The 15866-nt window shown below is 45.2% G+C and overlaps 1 protein-coding gene across 1 annotated transcript in view; it reads right to left on the bottom strand.

The window, feature by feature from the left end:
- The window catches only part of LOC108795012 (NACHT, LRR and PYD domains-containing protein 12-like), a 34948-nt gene extending 25495 nt beyond the window's left edge, over positions 1 to 9453 (bottom strand). The window contains exons 1-3 of the mRNA XM_018566179.1: positions 9420 to 9453; positions 7405 to 9083; positions 5131 to 5145 (exon numbers count right to left, since the gene is read on the bottom strand). Of these exons, the coding sequence (XP_018421681.1) occupies positions 5131 to 5145; positions 7405 to 9083; positions 9420 to 9453 (1728 nt within the window). The remainder of the gene's footprint in view (positions 1 to 5130; positions 5146 to 7404; positions 9084 to 9419) is intronic.
- Between the last annotated feature and the right edge of the window lie 6413 nt (positions 9454 to 15866).

The following is a 15866-nucleotide window of genomic DNA, read 5'->3' as shown; positions in this document are numbered from 1 at the left end:
ACCCCCCCCCACACCCAGAAGTGTTGGACATGTTTTTAAGAGATGTCCACTGAGACTGCAGTAAAAGCATAAGTGTTCCCTCCTCCTAAAGACCCGCTCGGCCTCACAAAAGGTGAGTAAACCCCAACTGCATGGATTAACTGCCTGATGCACCATTCCCAGGAGGTAAGGGAGGAATGGGATGGAAAGAAAACTTGGGAGTCACTCTGGGTAGGTAGCCTCCGCAGGGGCTCCTTAAAAGATAGTCTGTCTGAAACAATAGCCGGAGTCAGCAATAAAAGATCAGTCAGCCAGAGCCAGGATCATACTAGGAGTACAGGAACAACAGCAGGGCACTTGGTAGATCTGAAAACATGCAAGGATGTAGACTAAATCCACAAGCTGATGGTTAAATAGTGAAGTGGTGTTACATCATCACTCTGAGGCAGGAAGTTGCCAGAAGTTTGACAGAAGTTGCAGAATGATGATGTTTATGGGTTTGGTCATAAGGGGGCGCCAAAAAGAAACAGCGTCAGACACACGGCAACAAAAGACAGGCTGCAGCTAAACTTTAACTTTAACAAGGAAAGGTAAGACCCTGACAAGAGTGTGATACGAGCCGAAAATTAGTAAATTGTTTGGGATTGGCTATTTATAGAGTAAAAAAAAAAAGAGATCCAATATAATTACATTATAATTAATAACAGAATATTATTGTCTCAGTTCTGTTATACTTACCGTAGTTCCTCTATCCGGCTTGTTGTCAGAGCTTCCATCAGATCCCTGAAATTACAACCCTTCAATTTGTTCCCAGAAAGGTCCAGTGTCCTCAGTGTCTGGTTATTTCTTATTATAGATGCCAGGTCGGGGCAGGAAATGTCTGTCAGATGATTACCAACCAAACTGTAGAAGAAGAGAAGAATGTTACCAGAAGACAATGAATTTCTCCCCCAGGAATGAATGTAACTATTCTCTACATGAATGGAACTCATTTCTCTTTATTGGGATCATTTATGTTCCATCACTTTATAAAACTCCAGTAATATAATTTTATAAGAGAAATGTTATAATGGAGTAGACCCCCCAATATTGTCCTCCATGTGTAGAGATGATGATATCTCCATACATAGGATGAGCACAGAATACCACTGACATGACTCGTATTGTGCTATAATTTGCAGTCACTGGTATTATGATTTCAAATAATTTGGCAATATTTTTAAATCCCTTTCCAGATAGGAAAGGCCTTCTTTTTTAGGGTCCTAGTTAGCTCTTTTAAACTTGACATGGTGACACCACACATATCATTAGCAAAGAGAACAGCAGACCCAAGATATCCGAGGACTGGATATGTAGGAGAGGTTGCATCTGCATCCTCCCTAAGGGCCGGTTCACACCACAAATAGTGCGTTCCAGAGCGTTCAGGCTCTGGAATGGACTGAATCACACTCCGGCCGGCTCCCTGCATTCGGAGGCGGGAGGGGGCATGGTGGTGCTTTGAAGTCAATGGCACCACAGCCAAGCCCCCCGCCGCAGTACTATTGCCCGCACCCGAACGCGTGGCACAGTAGTGCCTTCGTTCTGGTCCAGTGCGAACTGTAAGAATGCTGCAAACACTATTTTTGCAGATCGCACTGGACCTAATGTGCCACACGTTCAGGTGCGGGCGGGGTGGGGCTGCGGTGCCATTGACTTTAATGCACCTTCATGCCGCCTCTCGCCCCTGAACGCAGGGACCCGACCAGAGTGTGACACAGTGGTAAGGGCTACCATAATTTTATAATAAAATGTTATAATGGAATAGACACACCAATATTGTCATCCATGTATAGAGACGTATTGTCATCCATGTATAGAGACGATGATATCTCCATAACACAGGATCACCACAGAATACCACTGACATGAACTCATTTTGTGGTAGGGATTAGACAAAATGATTGTTATTTTTGATATTCTATTGATTTCTGCTTATAAGAGCTCCATACTCATTGGAAGGTCATGTCAGGTGACCAGAAGCACTGATTGCTCATTGCAGTAAGACTGGTTTTCATCTTGTATGAGCATCTTTTATATCATCTATTTTACGATTTACAGGACTAAATTCCTCAAATTATAAGGACTTTATCTAGCAGACACACTAAGGTGTGAAAAAAATATACCAGCCATATCATTCCTAAGGGCTTGTTCGCACCAAGCGCGTTCCAGGAGCAGAGCAGTTACAGACCGGATCAAAACTGTGTCCAATGTATTCCAATGGTATCTTGGACTCTAGTTCACACCGCAGCGTTCAGTTCCAGAGCATGCAAAAAAACTACAGCAAGCCCTATTTTACCTGCTCTGGAACGCATCAAAAATGCATGCAAATGCCTTGCAGGGGTTTAACGTGGAACAATAAACGCCTGCTCTAGACAAACTGTTCCCTTGCCCATGTTTTCCCTTCCTGATCCACCTTCAAAACACCTCATTCTCTAGTGCTGCTTTGGTAATTTAGGAGCCACTTCTGGGCTTGCTTCAATTTCCCCGGCGGTGCCCCTTCAAATCTGTCATGGAGGAGAGACTTGAGTGATTTCAAGCCTACACTCCATGGTGGTTCAGGAGGGGTACTGCCGCACCAAAAGAAGGGAGCACAGAAGCCGGTTTAAAGCCACTGATCCACCATGGAGGCCCAACACATAGCAATACATTATACAGCAATGCAGAATACCACCAGCTATAGAGGACTACAAATCCCAGCACTACATTATACAGCAAATCAGAATACCACCAACTATAGAGGACTACAAATCCCAGCAATACATTATACAGCAACGCAGAATACCACCAGCTATAGAGGACTACAAATCCCAGCACTACATTATACAGCAATGCAGAATACCACCAACTATAGAAGACTACAAATCCCAGCAATACATTATACAGCAATGCAGAATACCACCAGCTATAGAGGACTACAAATCCCAGCAATACATTATACAGCAACGCAGAATAATATGAAGCTACATACTCTGTGTTGCTCCAGGGTGGTGGCCTGATGTCTCCAGGGTCTCATGAATGCTGTATGGGGTCTCAGGATGGCTGTGTGGAGTCTCAAGACGGCTGTGCAGAGTCTTAGGAATGCTGTGCAGTCTCAGGAGGGCTGTGGGGAGTCTCAGGTGGGCTGTGGGAGTCTCTGGTGGGCTGTGGGGGTTTCTGGTGGGCTGTGCGGAGTCTCAGGTAGGATGTTGGGGTCTCAGGGGCCTGTGCGGAGTCTCAGGTGGGCTTTGCGGAGTCTCAAGTTGGGCTCTGGGGATTATTATTAATAATGTTTTCGTTTTATTTTTTGGACTTTCTGTATTTTTCTTGAAGACGTTTCACTGGCCATCCAACCAGCTTTCTCATATCAGAAATTTCTGAATTGAGAAAGCTGATTGGATGACTAGTGAAACAGACATTCTCTATAGCAAGCTTCCTACATTGTTGCAAGGTTTGTGTATTGGTTGTAGCAAGGCTTGTGTGTCAGTTGTAGCCCTCCGGTACTTACTAGTGGCCGGCCCTGCCCCTCGATTGCGCTTCTGTGTTTGGCTCTGCCCCCTGTTGTGAGGGGTGGGGCCTGTTGGTGGTCACGTGATTGGGCTGCTCAGTCTAAAATGCCCGGGCCTATTTTTAGTCCCAGTCCGGCCCTGAACGGGATGGAAAGAAAACTTGGGAGTCACTCTGGGTAGGTGGCCTCTGCAGGGGCTCTGTAAAAGATAGTCTGTCTGAAACAATAGTATTTTTTTTCCTGGGGGGGGGGGGGGGGTTCAGCTTCCTCAAATTATAAGGACTTTATCTAGCAGACACACTAAGGTGTGAAAAAATATACCAGCCATATCATTCCTAAGGGCTTGTTCACACCAAGCGCGTTCCAGGAGCAGAGCAGTTACAGACCGGATCAAAACTGTGTCCAATATAATCCAATGGTATCTTGGACTCTAGTTCACACCGCAGCGTTCAGTTCCAGAGCATGTAAAAAAACTACAGCAAGCTTTATTTTACCTGCTCTGGAACGCATGCAAACGCATCAAAAATGCATGCAAACGCCCTGGAACGCGCTGAAAGTCCATTTTAAACTAAAAAAAAAAAGTTGTTTTTTTTTTTACCAAAAACGGCTCGGAACGCATCAAAAACACAGCAAAAACGCAGCACAACCCACTGCACTGTGTGTGCAGAAACTCATGCAGATCTGGTCTGCATTTGGTGTGAACAAGCCCTAAACCAACCCTTTGCCTTGAGCAATACCGATTTTGTTGTTTGACATATGGATAAAAACCATGTTTTACAAAGACTTATAATTGGTACCAATTCACACAAACCGCTTAGTATACACTTATTGGGATTGGGGAAAAAAAGAAACAGCGGCGATCAAATAGCCCCTATAAGAAAGCTCTATTTGCTTAAAAAATTAGGGGCCAGGGACAGGTCTTTCATTTGCACCCCCCCACAAATCAATCCATAGTTCAATGCACTAGACCTAGGGGTAGGCACAACCTTGGCTCTCAAGTTGTGCTGAAACTGCAAAACCCATCATGCTTCTGTCTCTGGGAGTCATGCCTGTGGCTTGCAATGCCTTATGGGATTTGTAGTTTCAGCACAGCTGGAGAGCAAAGGTTGCCTACCCCTGTCCTAGACCAAAAAAAGCACCTCAGTTTTATTCTGCCCGGTATTCTTCTTTAAGCATTTAGACCTCATGCAGCCGAAAATTGCATGTAACGTGGAACAATAAACGCCTGCTCTAGACAAACTGTCCCCTTGCCTATGTTTTCCCTTCCTGATCCACCTTCAAAACACCTCATTCTCCAGTGCTGCTTTGGTAATTTAGGAGCCACTTCTGGGCTTGCTTCAATTTTCCCGGCGGTGCCCCTTCTAATCTGTCATGGAGGAGAGACTTGTGGGGTGGGGCCTGTTGGTGGCCACGTGATTGGGCTGCTCAGTCTAAAATGCCCGGGCCTATTTTTAGTCCCAGTCCGGCCCTGAACGGGATGGAAAGAAAACTTGGGAGTCACTCTGGGTAGGTGGCCCCTGCAGTCTGTCTGAAACAATAGCCGGAGTCAGGAAAAGATCAGTCAGCCAGAGCCAGGATCATACTAGGAGTACAGGAACAACAGCAGGGCACTTGGTAGATCTGAAAACATGCAAGGATGTAGACTAAATCCACAAGCTGATGGTTAAATAGTGAAGTGGTGTTACATCATCACTCTGAGGCAGGAAGTTGCCAGAAGTTTGACAGAAGTTGTAGAATGATGATGTTTATGGGTTTGGTCATAAGGGGGCGCCAAAAAGAAACAGCGTCAGACACACGGCAACAAAAGACAGGCTGCAGCTCAACTTTAACTTTAACAAGGAAAGGTAAGACCCTGACAAGAGTGTGATACGAGCCAAAAATTAGTACATTGTTTGGGATTGGCTATTTATAGAGTTAAAAAAAAAAGAGATCCAATATAATTACATTATAATTAATAACAGAATATTATTGTCTCAGTTCTGTTATACTCACTGTAATTCCTCTATCCGGCTTGTTGTCAGAGCTTCCATCAGATCACTGAAATGAGGACCCTTCAGATTGTTCTTAGACAAGTTCAGTGTCCTCAGTGTCTGGTTATTTCTTATTACATATTCCAGATTGTGGCAGGAAATGTCTGTCAGATGATTACCAACCAAACTGTAGAAGAAGAGAAGAATGTTACCAGAAGACAATGAATTTCTCCCCCAGGAATGAATGTAACTATTCTCTACATGAATGGAACTCATTTCTCTTTATTATAATCATTTATGTTCCATCACTTTATAAAACTCCAGTAATATAATTTTATAAGAGAAATGTTATAATGGAGTAGACACCCCAATATTGTCCTCACAGCAATGCAGAATACCACCAACTATAGAAGACTACAAATCCCAGCAATACATTATACAGCAATGCAGAATACCACCAGCTATAGAGGACTACAAATCCCAGCAATACATTATACAGCAACGCAGAATAATATGAAGCTACATACTCTGCGTTGCTCCAGGGTGGTGGCCTGATGTCTCCAGGGTCTCATGAATGCTGTATGAGGTCTCAGGATGGCTGTGTGGAGTCTCAAGACGGCTGTGCGGAGTCTCAGGAATGCTGTGCAGTCTCAGGAGGGCTGTGGGGAGTCTCAGGTGGGCTGTGGGAGTCTCTGGTGGGCTGTGGGGAGTCTCTAGTGGGCTGTGGGGAGTCTCTGGTGGGCTGTGTGGAGTCTCAGGTAGGATGTGGGGGTCTCAGGTGGCCTGTGCGGAGTCTCAGGTGGGCTGTGCGGAGTCTCAAGTTGGACTCTGGGGATTATTAATAATGTTTTCGTTTTATTTTTTTAAACTTTTTATCAGTTTTTTTTTCATTTTAATTTCTCTTATTTTTTAAATTTTTTTCACTTAACTTTATTGCTATCACACAGGGGTTAACAAGTTCCTGTGTGATAGCATTCAGTAGTGACAGGCCTGCCCTCCAGTACAGACTGTGGACTGGAGTACAAGCCAGATGCAGTGCGCTCCAGCCCAAAATGCACTGCATCGCATTAAGGCCGGCTCACTTTTTTGCCGGGCAGGAGGGGGCGTGGTGGGCCATTGAAGTGAATGGAACCGTAGCCACGCTGTCTGGCTTCAATGCGATCGGCCGCACGGGATCGCAGGGCACATACTGTCTCTGGTTCGGTGCGATCAAAATGCTGCAATGCTATTTTGATCGCACCGGACCGGACTGCAGGCACAATGTGCCCTGCGATCCCATGCGGACGATCGCATTGCATTGGGGGCAAAAAAAGTGAGCCGGCCGCAATGCGATGCAGTGCGTTCCAGACCGATTCTGGTGTGAACGGGCCCTTAGAACGCACTGGACTCTGGACATAGGAACGCAATTGACACTTGACATAGGAACACACTAGAGACCTGCTTCACCAGCTTCTCTCCGGTTTATGTACCGGAGAGTGACACTGAATGCAGGCAGTGATGTAATACACATCACTGCCTGCATTCAGAAGAGGAGGAGGAGATCAAACGGAACTCGTGTACTGAGCTCCATTTGATCTCCGGCCGCAGAACTTCTGTTGGTCCCGGGCTCACACCGGGAGCAGCGGAGCCTGGGATCGCCAGCACTGGCTGTGGCGGAGGGGGGCGCACACCCGCACGCAATTACAAGCGATCGGGCGTCTCTACAGACGCCGGAACTCTTGTATGTAAACAGCCATAGCTGGCTGTTTACATAGAAAGCTGATTTCCCGCTCATGCGTGCCGCCTAGCGGCGGGCACGAGCGGAACATGTTAGGACGTCTAAAGACGCCCACCTGCCCTCAAGAAGCCGCTGTCCGGCCGTTTAATTACAACGTCCGGACAGCAGGTGGTTAAAATGTACCTTAAACTCTTGATGCTGAGTAGTGCTGGTACAAGTTTCCTCAATCCTTCATTCTGAATATTACATGAACTTAGATCTACTTCTTGTGTCTCTCTGCAGGATTGCAGGATATGAGACAGAACAGAGCAGTCCAGAGGGCTGAGGGAGACTTCAGAAAAGTCAATTTTGTCTGATCCAACACATTGTGACACCAGAGCCTTATTCCTGCTCTCATAGAAATAGTAGAAGACATTAAGAAGATCTCTCTTGAGTTTTCTGTATTTGTCAGGTCTTTGTGCTGGGACCTTCTTCTGCATCCAGGTGATGACATGTCTGGCAGCCGGAGTAGATAATTCTCCCACATGAGACTTTAACATGAATCTAGTAGAAGAGTCTGAGAGACCGCAGAGGAAGCGGAGAAAGATTTCAGCACGGCCATCATTGTGAGATTCAGCATCATCAAGTGTTTCCTGTAATCTGTCCGGATTATAGTTAGTAAAATGGACTAAAGCAGCAAAAAACTCCTGAAGAGTGAGATGTAAGAAGGTGTAATCCACATCAGGAGGCTGACCAGATTCCATCATGAAACATGAAAAGAGATGTTTATCATTTCTCACACTGAATGAGTCCAGATGACGCTCATCAAATACAATCATGTGATTCATGACTCCATGTTCTGCCATCCACCCCATAGATGTCAGCAGTTCCCGGGCAGTGTGACCCCCATCTTTATTCTGGCAGTGATTGGCCAGCATGTTGGAGACATAAATCACAAAGAGTTGTGTCACTGTTTTGGGCAATGATTCCATTAGTTTATCAACATTTGTTGGTTGGGCTTTGTGACACATTGATAACACTGTACAGATGATCCAGCAGTATGATGGGATATAACAGAAAGTGTACAGCGTGTCATTCTCCTGCACATAATGAAAAGCCTTTCCTGACAATTCCGCATTTCCAAAGAAATTATTAAAGAAGATCCGTCTGTCTTTGGGGAGAAATCCCATGATGTCCACTATTCTCTGGAAGACATCAGTATCAACTAATGCCAGTCTGGTTGGGCGGCTGGTTATCAGTACAGAGCAACCCTTAAGAAGACTCTGCTTCACCAAACTGATCACAATCTCACTGACGCTTGTTCTCTGTTTTGGATTGGACAGTTTACTTGATCTGAAATCCATTTGGTGAACACTTTCATCTAAGCCATCAAATAGAAACAGAAGTCTCTCTGGATGTTGTAAAATATCTCCAATCTGACTCCTCAGATACGGATATTGTTGAAGAATTATCTCCTCCAAGCTGACCTCTCCCAGTCTATTAAGGTCCCGGAATCTGAAGGAGAAGAGAAAAGCAAATCTCTGGTAGTGTTTTCCGTTCACCCAGTCATTGACAAACTTCTGTATCAGTGTGGTCTTCCCTATTCCTGGCACTCCGCTCACCATTACTGCATGTGGTACACATTTTGACTGGTGGCTCCAGCGGAAAAGCCTGTTGGGGGAAATCTGCTCCAGTCCAGATTGTGTTTTCTTCAAGCATTCCTCATGTCTCTCCCCGGTCTGTATTAGCTCATTCTGGGGACGTTCCCTGAACTGATCAGAGGAGACTACAACCAGGTTCACATATCGCTCATTGATGAGGAATCTTTGTGGTTCCAGGGTAGTTCCTGGGGGTTTATGCTCCACTAGAGTCTCAGTCTTCTCCTTCAGATCTTGTTTGTGCTTCATCTGAATATCTGTGGAAAAAAAATGGAGATTTTTTAAACTAAAAATATTTGAAGGAAAAAGCAAACAAAGTGTACTGGATAGTGCAGATAAATCTACTTTTAATTTATCAAATGTAAAAAAATCTTTTACAGATTACTTGATCAGCACATATACCCCGGAAAAGCAACTAGTATCAACGGTGCAGCACTAATGTTTGCTAGGTAGCTGGCAGAAAGAGGGATAGAAGCAAAGATGGTGACATTGGGGGGCGTGGCCGGCGGCTTCATGTAGCTGGACGTGTAACGGGGAGCTCCCGCTACACATCCTGTCTTTAATCCTGGGACTTTCTGTTTTTGTGCCCTTACATCTATCGGACCGACTCCGGATCTTCCCCGCCATCAGCCCGATCCTTCCACTGCCGCTCTTGAAGCTGCCTGCCACTGATATGTCTAAGAAGAAGGACAGTCAGAAGACGAGCATCGTGTCGCAAGATGGCAGCAGCCCGCACGGAGCTCTGTCTGCGATGTCCCAGCACTCCGGAGATAAGGGCAGTGACACGGCGGCGCGGCTGGAGTGCTTTGCCTGACAGCCTGATACTCCTGCTAAGCAGTCTCGATCCTCCCAAGCCAGAAATGGCAGTGCAAGAAAGGAGCCTGAGGATGACTACCTCTCCTCCACTATACACTCGACCGCTGATTCTGACAGTTCAGCCACTGTGACTAAAGCTGCTAAAACTGCTAAAAGCCCTAAATCTATTAAATCTAAACCACGACTAACTGCATCGCCAGAACCTACAATCTCTGATGTGTTTAATGCCATTCAGCTTTGCAACACCTCCCTTGCTTCACTTACTGACAAGGTTCATGGCATGAGGGCTGACATCTCCTTTCTCCACCATGACCTACAGAAAGTCAGGGAGCGGATGACAGCACTGGAATGCAGAGTTAGTGATTTTGAGGATTCAACTTCACCGTTGCTTTCTGATGTTAAAATAGCTATGCAGAAAATTGCAAGTTATTCTTCAAAAGCTGATGACATAGAAAACCGGCTGCATCGCAACAATATCCGTGCAGTTGGCATACCTGAACGCACTGAGGGCACCAATGCAACAGATTTTATGGAACAATGGCTTCTGGAAGTGTTTGGCAAGGACTGTTTGACCCCTCTGTTCGCTGTGGAAAGGGCACACCGTGTCCATTACCGCCGGGTAACCCTCCCAGGCCTCTTCTGATCAGGCTCCTAAACTACCGAGACAAAGAGCACATTCTACGCAAAGCTAGAGAAGTGGGAAAGATATCGTGGGAGGATCGAAGATTATGCTGTTTCCTGACTTCTCACACGAAGTCCAACGTAAATTTGATAAAAATGGTCTGGATGCCTCAACTCCTGTATATTTTGCATAATTCCCCAATTTGGCTACCTAGACATCTTTTTGATCAAATCAATACTATTTTTCGTGACCTTATTTGGCGGCATTAACAGGCCAGACTGAGACTGAATGTTCTGCATAGACCTAAACTCTCCGGGGGCTAGCCCTCCCCAACCCCTGGTTGTACCTCATAGCTTCACAGATGCAACACCTAGCTGGCTGGTCGCAGGGACGGGTGCATCCACAATCCTTTAATATCATCCCATATTTTTTAGAGGGGTTTGACCCAGTGAGATATTTGAAGAGCGGTTTTTATGTCAAGACCTACTCCCGCTTCCCTACTGTAAAATTAATGGAATGCAGCTCAAAACTTGCTGCCAGTGTCTGGCCTCACAGGATACACGCCTCTATTGAGGAATGGTCACCTACCTGAACTTCTTCCTTTGGAGGGGTTTCATTCCTGGTGCAAAGCAGGTATTTATACTGTCAACCAGCTATACCAGGATGGTGTTATCTGCTCTTTCCACAGCCTTCAGACTGAATTTCAATTGCATAAAAACTGCTTTTTTGGGTTTCTTTAGGTCCGCCATGCACTCCGTTCAGTCCCCTCATGGGGCTCCAAGGTTTTTTTCTACTCCAATTTTTGACACACTGTTTTTTTCTGAACATACAAAGGGTCTGATCTCTTTTTATATTCTCATTTTATGGTTAAATCTGTATCTCAGTTTCCATTGCCATGCAGAAAGGGCTGGGAAAATGATTTGGGCACTCCAGAATTCCTTTTTAGGACAGGATACTGAGATGACCCCTTCTGTCCTATGTGTGGATTCCACCAGGGATCCCTGATCCACCTGCTATGGCGTTGCCCTAAACTAGTGCGCTATTGACTAAAGGTCGTACGCACCCTCAATTCTGTTTTTAATGTTCAATTGATTCTCTCCGCCCAATATGTCTTTTGGGTGTCTTTGATGATTCACACTATGACTCCCCTCTACTGTTGGCTCTTAGATGAGCATTATTTACCGCAACTCGTCTCATTGTACGTAAGTGGATCTCACCGTTACCTCCTACTTTCTATAATTGGATGACGGAACTTGATAGAGTTATAGAATTCGAACGCATTACCGATCAGTCCAGGGGCTCAGTACACAGTTTTTACACAATAGGGTCCAAATGGTTATATTTTCGCCCTGTTGGGATGTCTGCTTGATCTTCCTCCTGAATGCTGCCAGCCCTCGCCACATTCCTCTCTCATGGTGGCCATACTACCCTGTTTGCCTGTGTGTATACAGCGTTGAGGCTACATCAACACCCTCTCTCCGTTTTTTTTTTTAAATTTTCATTTATTTAATCAGAGAGATATGTATATCCCTGTGGTAGGGGTTCACTACTTTTATTTTTTTGTTCTTTTATGTTTATTTCTGTATTCCTATGGTTCTATATGTTTTTGCTCTTTGCATACGGTTTGTTGTACCTGCTTAAAACCAAAAAATTTCAATAAATACTAGGGATGCACCGATACTGATACTAGTATCGATATTGGTGCCGATTCCGAGTATTTGGGCGAGTACTCGCCCAAATGCTCCGATTCCTAGCACGAGTACTTCCGGTATCAGGAAGCCGGGCAGCGCGTCATTACACGCTGCCCGGTTTCCTGATTGGCCGGGAAGCGGCTCCATGCTTTCACGTCCTTGTGAGGTAAGGTTACTGTACCTTAGTATGTCCAGCCTGTCACCCCCGGGGGCCTCTCCAGCGAGAGCGCGGCCTTCCTCCGGTACACTGCCGGAGCCGTCTGGCTGGCCAATCAGGAAGCTGGGCGCCGTGTAATAATGCGACGCCCTGCTTTCTGATTGGTCGGGAGGCCGGCTTCATGCGACCTAAGGTAAGAGGGGGCTTTTTTGTGGCATTTTTTTTTCAATTAAATGATTTTTTACAGGTCTGGTCTTTTTATTTACATTTTGACTTTAACCCTTTAGTGAATGAGTAAGACTACACCTTAGTCATTCACAAGGGGGCAGCATCTGGGAGCAAAATAGCCAAGCCGACTGCTACTCGGCGGCATTTGGCTATTCACTCACTGCCATTTGGCTCCTATGTGAATAGGATGTTGGATCTGCTGAGTCAAATGGCTCCTTCACTTAGGCTCAGCCGAACATAGGGCCTTCCCGTGGCACCCAGGGCACCTTCGATACATGCCAATCCTAGATATACCAATGACCATATTGATGAGGGGGAGGGAGGAAACAAGTAAACATATAAGAAGGGTAAACTTGATGTTTAATGAAAGCAATATATTGTAAGCTCAGTGTGGAAATAGGGCCATCACATCACAGTGCTGCGAATGCCATTCATTATTTAATGTACAATAATTGGCAGAGAGTAACATGATAACATTCAGATTTTTTTTTAACTAAGAATACTTTTATCAGTAAGATACAGTTTTGCAGATTTGCTGAGCTATTTGAGCTCAATAAGCTTCTGGGTTTTGAGATCCAAGGCAGTGTGTAAGAATTGTGGTCCTGACATAACCAGAAGACAGACCCTGGGATCCTGTGTAATAGGTAACATTAATATTGTCATTTATAAATTGTCTGATCTAAACCTGGAAGCTTTCAGTGAAGTGGATGGCATTAAAAAGTGCAAATATTCCAACAACATCTCCGATCTTTATACAAAGTGAGCCATGTGTTCCATTAGTATATGATGTGTTTTATTTACCTTTCAACTCCGGAGTCAGTGAGTATACGTCTGCATCCAGCAGGATCAGATCCACCAGGCGCTCACCTATAGACAGAAATATAAGATGCCAGATCTGAATCCTGAAAGATTGAAGCAGATTTTTCACATACAGTACACTATACATTAGAAATATGTTAAAACAGCTTCATATACTGTACAGTTCTTCATATTCTAACCATATATACAGTATGCTTTCTATGAATCATTTCACTGTGATTCTTCGTGTTCTCATTCAATGTTCTAGCATAATACTATAGAAGACATTGGAGGGAATTCAATAAAACCTTAACAGTTGAAACCGGCCAATCAGGTAAGTGACCATCCCCCCTTAACACTAACTTAACCCCGTACTTCCGAGTTCCCTGTCCACCCTGTCATGTAGTCCTTCCGTCTATTTTTTCTTTTCTTTTGCTCCAGGACTATCTTTCCTTTAAAAGGTCCTGCGGAAAATTAAAAAAAGCCCTGTTACCCGTTTTGGTAGCGTTAGGCCAGGTTCACACTTGTGTGATCCGTTACTGCGCGGCAATCGTGCATGAAACCGCGCGGATTGCCATGTGGTCACGAAGTCGCACACTACTGCTGATCACACTAGTCGCGCCATTTTTTTCTAATGGCACCCTAGTTGCCCGGGTGGGTTGCACGCTTTCCCCCAGCGTTTCCGCCCATGCAATTGAATATGAAATAAAAAAAAGCTGTGCGCCGTGTGACACAAAAAAAAGGTACATGTACCTTTTTTCATCAATTGCCGCGCAGATGTAACCCCATTGATTTCATGCAACGTGTCTCACGGGGATCGCCCAGGTCTGCACCAGCCCTCACTGACACTTACGAAAGATTGAAGTAGTTGTTAATACCGCCACTTTAAGAATCTGTTACTGACTGTGACAGATTCAAAAAGAATTACTGACAGTTTACAGATTGGAAAACTAGCAGTAATTAAAGGAGAACTATGGGGTCAGGGCTTTTCCCCATAGTTCTCCTTAGGGTAACGAGAGGACACAAACTAGCATCCTCCCGTTACCCTAGGCTCAGTATACCGCGAGCTACAGCTCGCGGTATAGTGAGACGCCGCAGCTGAAGCGGATCCCGACAATTGTGCCGGGATCCGCCCAGCTGCGTGAGTGACAGCTGGCTCTGCCTATCTAGAGGCAGAGCCAGCTGTACCCGCCCCCTCCCCCGTCCGATCCGCCAGTCAGCGCTGGCGGATCGGAGCGGGGAGAGGGGAAACTAGCCCCTCCCCTGTCACGGCAGAGAGCCGTGACAGGATCGAGAAGTGAGCGAACGCCGGTATCTGTTCGGTCACCTCCCGATCTACTGAGCCGACCTGTGACAGTCTCATTGTCACAGGTCGGCTAGAACTATGAGGTGAGTGAAAAGCACTCACCTCATAGTTCTCCTTTAAGACCAACTCTGATCTGGCGTACAGAGAGTCACCAGTGGTCCGAGCTGGGCATGTATGTGCTGGAAGCTGACATTATTCTGATGGCTACCCATTCATTGGTAGTCACCAGAGTCCTAGCAACCAATTATGCATTCCTGGCCCATTCCCCAGCCAACCACTGAAGGTAAACAGGGGCCAGGGATGCTGGCTGATATCATTACCCAAATATAACCGTACAGCCAGAATCCCCCCTTGTTTACATTTGTCTTAGTGACATTGAGTGGAACCTGCTGGGGAATTCTGAAAAATTAGTTACCTATCAAGTCCGCTCTGCTGTTGGTTGACAACAGGAAGTGTGCAGGGGCCATATCCAACAGAAGGCTGGCTATGGTACCCACCTACTGCCTTCTGTCAATCAGGGACCTCAGTTTTCAGAATTGCCCATCAAGCTGCGCGTCACTGTTAGCGTCACTGGCTTTAGACTCTGGACTTGCATTAGATGTGATGACGTCAGTGGTCCTTAGACCATCGGAGCCCGGGAAAGAAGAAGAAACAATCACTTAACACTTGCAGTGTGGGGATAGCCACCAAGTTTTTTAAATTCCCAGAGTTTTTCTTTAATGTTGGGAAACTTTTTGCTGTTGTACTGTATAAAGCCCTTCCATGTGCACCTTGCTGTAAAGCTGGTGACGAATTGATGAGTGCATTTTCCATTTGTTTTGTTTTCTTTAATGCCTTCTCTGTTGTAGTGGATGTCAGGCAACCGTCTAGAGACACAAACATGTCACATGACTAGAGAACGTTCTTTTGATATAACTTCTAAACTCAAACTTAAAGTCACAAACACTACAAAGGTCACATAGTTTACATGACACTGAAACAACATTAGTGGAGATCCTGTCTGTGATTGTATATAAAAAGTTGTTAAAAAAGGCAACAGATAAATTAAAGTGATAGATATATTTTTTTTATATGCAAAAGGGAAATAGGTGAACAAAATCTGTTAGGAACAGAAGAAAAGGAGAAAACTGGGTAGAACAGTGAAAATAGTATTGTATTGCATTTATCATGAAAACATATCCCAGACACAGAGTTACTCTCGGAATAGTTGGTGTTATTCAGTAAATACAATCACAAAGTCCTGTTACCTTTCGCTCTAATTTCACTAAAAGCCAACGAAAAATTAGGATGAGGACGATCTTTCTGTATCGCACAGAGACATTCCCAGAGTCCAATCACGGCTTTCCTTCCCACAGCCTGAATATCTTTGAACAAGGTTTCAGGGGAGAAAGACGGGTCTGTTTGCTCGTATTTCTGTAAAAA

This window comes from Nanorana parkeri, unplaced genomic scaffold (genome assembly GCF_000935625.1).
Source record: "Nanorana parkeri isolate BGI_ZX_2015 unplaced genomic scaffold, ASM93562v1 scaffold923, whole genome shotgun sequence".
NCBI lineage: Eukaryota > Metazoa > Chordata > Amphibia > Anura > Dicroglossidae > Nanorana > Nanorana parkeri.
The sequence above is the reverse complement of the archived record's forward strand: the minus strand, read 5'-3'. Positions and strand labels throughout refer to the sequence as shown.